At 28.6% G+C, this 6,674-nt stretch overlaps 1 protein-coding gene across 1 annotated transcript; it reads left to right on the top strand.

Moving 5' to 3' along the window:
• Positions 1-4,799: 4,799 nt before the first annotated feature.
• Positions 4,800-6,629, top strand: LOC127242346 (metalloendoproteinase 5-MMP-like). The gene is made up of 2 exons (XM_051261851.1): positions 4,800-5,353; positions 5,974-6,629. The coding sequence occupies exons 1-2, from the start codon at positions 4,848-4,850 to the stop codon at positions 6,398-6,400; spliced, it is 933 nt and encodes a 310-aa protein (XP_051117808.1). The 5' UTR covers positions 4,800-4,847; the 3' UTR covers positions 6,401-6,629.
• Positions 6,630-6,674: the final 45 nt, after the last annotated feature.

The raw sequence follows: 6,674 nt of genomic DNA, 5'->3' as shown, positions 1-6,674 counted from the left end.
GGGATGTTTAAACATTGTCATTTTGCATTTTTTCAATATTTTTCGTCGATTGCATTGATTGTTGTTTAGTGTTTTAGTTTGAAGTATTTTTTTAATATGAAATATGAAGATTGTGTCGGTAATAAAAAAAAATAATAAGTCTGTTTAATTACCCTTCCGCCGCCGATTGGCACTATCCTCTAGACTTTTTTTTCTAAAAACTATTACATTATATGGGACTCATTCAAAATATATTCAAAATTTTCTATTTATATTTTTCTTCTATTAACAAACTCTCTAATTAACAAACTCACTGTTTCTTCCACTTTACTCACTGTTTCTTCCACTTTTGGCCATCTTTGATCATCGCCGTTCGCCGCCGTCTTCTCGTTGCCGCCTCATCTCACTGTCCTCTACGTCTTGTTTTGAGAGTTTGGTCCTTGATCGTTTGTCATTATTCAGTAAAGAACCCTGCTCCTGCTCCTAATTGCGATTAGATTCCCACTTTCGTTGAGAGTCTTTTTTTCATTTCTAACTCCATTAAGAGTTTGGTTTTGGATTCTGTTGAAAATCCTATTTTTGTTAATAATCTCTCTCATTTTTTACTCTGTTGAGAGATCCATTTTCGACTCTATTGAGAATTTTATTTTTGTTGAGAGTCTTTCATTTTTAACTCCGTTGAGAGTTATGTTTTCGACTCCGTTGTGAATCTCGTTTCTGACACTATATTTTGTGAGCATATTTATTATATATTTTGGCCGGTGATTATTGAGGCCTAGAATGCACACAACCGACCAGTCCTAATTGAAGCTCAGACCTTCGCGGTGTAACTTGTTTGTGATGTGGATTTAGGCTTAATTTCGGCAATGTTTCTTTAGATTAGGGTTCAGATTTGCGTGTTTGTTGCGTTTCCGTGGCGTGTCATTTGTGGTTGGATCTTGAATGTGTGTTCGGTGTCGGTTTGTTTGATATTATGATAACCTGAGTTCGAACTGTTGCTTTCGTAATAAATCGAAGTTTTGTTCTATATTGATTTGATTTCGTAAGAATACAACTCAGTAGATTTTGAATTAGTAATAGCAATATTTTATTTTCGACTCTAGTTTAATTGAAAGTACTATTTTTTACTTTAATACTGTAGATAATTTAATATGGATATTTATAAGCTCTTATCTTTATTACGACACAATGCAATTTTGTTTATATTACGGAACCTTCAAAAATTGCATTGCATTTATAATAAAAATGATGCCCATAAATAGGTAATCATAATAATATAATCTAACAGATAAAATTAAATTTAAAATAATTAAATATAATATAAAAACTAATTAATTAATTATTATAAATTAATGACGTAAATATATAGGCAAAAACACAATTTAACACACATTTTTTGAATGTTCCACTGTCCCAATTTTTATAGATATATATATATATATATGTATTTGATACTTTTCTATGGTCGTACTTCTCGAAATGTTTTGTATATGGCATATTTCTTTGAATTGTAACTTATCTGTTTATGTTTAGATTATAGAGGCTTCGTATTAGAAAAAATAAAAATAAAAAGACTTTATATTTTTGCTGTTTATTTAATTTTTTAAAAATAATTAAAATATTATATTCAATATTTATGTTTTTATCAAAATATCATATCTAATTAATTTATAATCTAATATTTATTTATAATGCACAAATATTAAGGGCGTGTTGTGTTTGGTTAGGTGATTCAATTAGCTGGTTTGACTAGCTTATTCGATTAGTTGTTTGTATTAAAATGTTTGGTAAAACAACTGTCTGATATTAGTAGTTTATACGGAAAATGACAATTGAAAACAATTATATTTTATTTTTGTTTCTAATATATTCAATTATGTTCTTTTGAGTTTAGAATGTTTAAAATTTTTTGTTATTAGTTATTGAAAATTGTAAAAGTGTAATAAAAGTATTTATTTTTATTACAGTTAGATTTTAAAAAATAATATATTTTTATTAAAATATATAAATAGTTTTTTTCTATTGAAAATGATGTAAAATATAAAATAATAAATTTTTCGTGTATATATTTATTATGTTAGTTATCGATTAGTTTATTATATTTATAATTTTCAATAAATTTAATTAATTTAATTTATTTTTAGTATAAAATTTATATAATGTAATTTTAATATAAAAATAAATTATTAATATTTTTATTTTATATTTTATGTCGATTTTAATAAATTTATATATTTTAAAATTAAAATAATTTTTATATAAAAATTAATTATTTTAAATTTATAAAAGTAAAACTATATTATAATAAAATATTCTAATATAATTAATGAATAATCAAAATATATTTATTTGTGTAAAATGCATAACAAATTTTTAAGGGCATATAAGGAATAAAAAAAAATTTACAGAAAAAACTATTTCAAAACGTCGGGTAAGTTAGTTTTTCAGAAATTAGCTTTTTGGGTCCAAAAAGCTATTCCAAAAAGCTAATTTACCAAACACCTAAATTAGCTTTTTGACTAGTCAAACAGCTAAAAGTTGTTCAATAAACTAAAAGCTTTTCAAAAAGCTATTTGTCAAACACCCCCTAAATTGTACGGATATTTCACACCAAAATATCAGAGAAAAAAAAAAAAGAAAAAAAAAACTTCTTTGAAATGTAACTTTTGTAATTTTATTTTGAATCTTGGCTTGAATAGTAGTTTAGATGTGATTATTTTTCAGAAAAAATAAAGTATTTTTACTGAAAATTACGATTATTATATAGTAAAATAATAAAATTAAACTCCAAAAGCACATATTCTAGCTCGATGTTTTTTTTTCAAGTTTTGATATTTTTAAAATGAAATATTGGTGTTATATATATAATATATATATATATATATATGATACTTGGTATGAAAAATGAATATTAAATGTAAAGTTTTGTTTATGACTTTATGTGTTGGTCTTATATACAATTTTTACTATTTATAAATTTATTTTTTTTAATAGTAAAAATTTTATTTTATTATTTTAGTATGTTTAAGTAAACAAACATTTGTGCATTATACTTCTATTTCTATAAAGTTCAATAATTTAAAAAAAAAATGATTTTTTCCCTCAATAAACACTTGCAAACAAGAATACAAACATTAATAATAATAATAATAATAATAATAATAATTTATTTTTTCTCCACACAACAATACAAAAACTCCAACGAGTCTCCCGACCCAAGACTGGGGGAATACGTAAAAGACTATCTAAAAATTCTTAACATTTGATAGACGACGATGACTGATTCGACGGCCACGTAGAGCTCTTGGGAATCACTTGTAAAAATATCCAACATGCATGTAAATTTGAAATTCATTTTCAATATTCCTATAATTTTTTAATTTTTTTTTCTAACATAAAAGTTGTTTCTTTGAGTATCTTGGGAACTTTCTCGATTTGATCAACTATGCCCCGGGCCTTAGCCAGTATAAATAATAATAATGTATCACTAATTAGTATGTTAATTTTTTTTTTTTTTTTTTTTTTTGGTAAATTAATTTTTGGAGAGGTTAATGTACTAAGTGGCAATGTATTACACAAGTAGCTTTGGAATCGAATCTAATTTTGTATTCCCAGTTTACACCTGAATTATTCCAAGTTTATCTCCGATGTCTCCATGTTTTGTCTATCACATATAATTCGTTTAGTGTTACATATTTAATCGGATCTAATTTGCAAACTATTAGATTCAACCGGAGGTTTAAGACGCACTTGTCAAGTCGAGTAGCAGTTGCAAATTTCCGCTAAAAAAGGAAAAAAAGAAGGAATTTTGGTATGTTTACATCCTTTTTCAATGCCCTTAGTTGTACTCTACTTTACACATTTTTGGGCTTTTTTTTTTCAATGAACCACTTGCGAAAATTTTAGGAATGATAAGTTCTCTTCCACTAAAAAATGAATGAAATAAAAAGTAAATTAATAATAATAAAGAGAGAAGGAAGAATTGAAGAAGATTAAATTTATCGTGATTCTTTATGTGATACATACTTTTTGAAAAATATGAAGATTTTAGGGGTGTTAATTTGTATTTTCATGACGTGATCGTATTGGATTGAGATGTTGGTATAACAAATAATTAGTCGGCAAACTCAAACATGATATGAACTCAATTTGCAAGCCAAAACCTCAAACTGAAACACAATACGTATTCTTTCAGATCAAATTCACGTCTGATTTTATTTTAGATCGTTCGATAGCCTCGCACAAAACAGATCAAAAATACAAAAATACTCTAAAAAGGCACTTTAAATTTTATTTTAAAATTTTGAGTAAAATTAAAAAATTACATGCATAAAAAAATTTAATCTATCAACAAAATAAAAATTACCAATAAGAAGATGAAGGTGCCGAAGAAGATTACGGCGACACAGACCACAAACAACTAGAGGAGGTTTAATATAGGAACATGTAGCAAGAATTTTAGTTCTTTTGCTCGATAAGTAATGGTTGCGAATTTCTACATTATAATAAAATAAAAATATAAAAAAAAAAAAAAAAAAAAAAAAAAAAAAAAAAGCCATTCAACAACCAAACAAGAAAATGTCTAAATTAAATACGTGACATTCATGTCCTATGTTCTTCTTTTTTCTTTTTTCTTTTTTTCTTTTTGTTTTTTTCATTTTTTCAAAGTCGAAGTCTGTCAACTAAATAGTCCAAAAGACCAAAACCTATGTAAGTCATCAACTAAATAATCCAAATCTTCCCAAGTTGCATGTTCTTTATTTTTCCACATGAAATGCCTATAAATAAGTAACATTCATTTGCACAACATCATCAAAAACAAAAACATTCTCACTTCCTTTGCGAAAAAAACAAAGAAAACATCAACCATGGCAATGAACAAACCCTTTCATCTCCTTACCCTAATCTTCATCCTTGTCCTAATTATCCCGATTTCGCATTCCCAAAAGGACCTTCCCGACACCCAAACCCCGTCACCATTTAGCTTCATCAAAGACCTTCAAGGATGCCACAAAGGCAATAGATCTACTAAAGGCCTCCATAACCTCAAACACTACCTACATCAATTCGGCTATCTCAACTATCGAGACCAAACACATCTTGACGATGATGACTTTGACAATGCCCTCGAATCCGCCCTCAAAACCTACCAAAAAAATTATCATGTTTCCCCCACGGGCACTTTGGATGCCTCCACTGTGGAGAAAATGACCTCTCCTCGATGTGGAGTCGCGGACATTGTCGAGGGAATCAACACCATGGCGCCAAAGAACCACCACCATCGGCCCGGAAAATCTATCCACAATGTCGCTAACTTTTCCTTTTTTCCGAATCGTGCTCGTTGGCCACCGTCCAAGACACACTTAACATACAGGTTTAAACAAACTTGACGAATATTTCTTTCGCTCTGTTGATTTAGAGTTTGATTTTAATTTTTTACTATACAATCATCGCAATTTCTGAACTATTCAAACCATAAACAAAAAATCATTCTCGAAACGAACGCACCCTTATATTTTTGGTTTTATATATGTTTGCACTATGCATTACTATATTTTCATTAACAAAAATGTGTGCGTGACGACTACTCATTTTGTTATTTTTATCTCAAATAAATAAAAAAAACAAAAAAAAAAAATGCATCTAAACATATTATTAATATATTAATTTTACATAAAATCATAATACCTTCATTTGTCCTTCTGCAAGTCTTACATTTACTTTTTTTTTCATGTAAATATTTAAATATTAATTATTATATCAAAACGTAATAGAAATCAAGTAAAAATGACAAAAATATTTCTATTAGTGTCTTATAATATTAATATAATACGATATTTATATAAAAAATTATAAATATAAAGATATTTTTAATGTTAAGTATCAATGTAACTTTTGCACATGGACGGATGGAGTAATTTTTAACTAAAATAAACTATAAAAGCATAAAATGTAATTAACTTCTTTCTTATTTTTTTTTCATTTGAATTGTAGGTTCCACCCGAATACTCCACGGGGTATAATCGCGCCAGTGAACAGTGCTTTCCAAAAATGGGCTTCCGCAACGTTCTTCACTTTTTCGCACGTCGGCAGCAACATGCAGTCTGATCTTGCAATCGGGTTTTTCTCCAGAAACCATGGCGACAATGCCCCATTTGACGGCCGAGGTGGTACCATAGCCCACGCCTTTGCGCCAACTAATGGAAGGTTTCATTACGACGCAGACGAGAATTGGGTGATCGGAGCCGTTCAAGGTGGAACGGACTTAGAAACTGTCGCCATCCATGAGATCGGCCATCTTTTGGGGCTCGGACATAGCCGAGTTCCGGCGGCAATCATGTTCCCCACAATTGGTCCCGGCCAAACCAAAGACCTTCATCAGGATGATATTAACGGAATCAGGGCTTTATATGGAAGATAGAGACTATGAATGCTTATAACAATGATTTACATACTATACATCCAAAATAAAGTGTTGTTTGTTCGAGTGTGACTTGTCTTGTCAGATCTAGGTTGCAGGTATTAAGTTCGACCGAAGTTTATCCAGTTCGCATTTTCGGGTAGCGACTGCGAATTTCCACGTCATAAAATAATAATAATGTGTTGTTTGTTATATTAATGCAATGTTATATCAATAAATAAGGATGTTTCTTTAAGATTTGGATTTATTCTTGCACTATTAATCAAAACCTTTT

This window comes from Andrographis paniculata, unplaced genomic scaffold (genome assembly GCF_009805555.1).
Source record: "Andrographis paniculata isolate CXL003 unplaced genomic scaffold, ASM980555v1 Contig86END, whole genome shotgun sequence".
Taxonomy (NCBI): domain Eukaryota; kingdom Viridiplantae; phylum Streptophyta; class Magnoliopsida; order Lamiales; family Acanthaceae; genus Andrographis; species Andrographis paniculata.
This window is presented reverse-complemented; position numbering and strand designations above follow the sequence as displayed.

Coding starts and splice junctions, on each gene's coding strand:
- LOC127242346 (XM_051261851.1), top strand. CDS start 4,848: ATGGCAATGAACAAACCCTTTCATCTCCTTACCCTAATCTTCATCCTT. Junction 5,354..5,973: donor AAGACACACTTAACATACAG/GTTTAAACAAAC, acceptor TTTGAATTGTAG/GTTCCACCCGAATACTCCAC.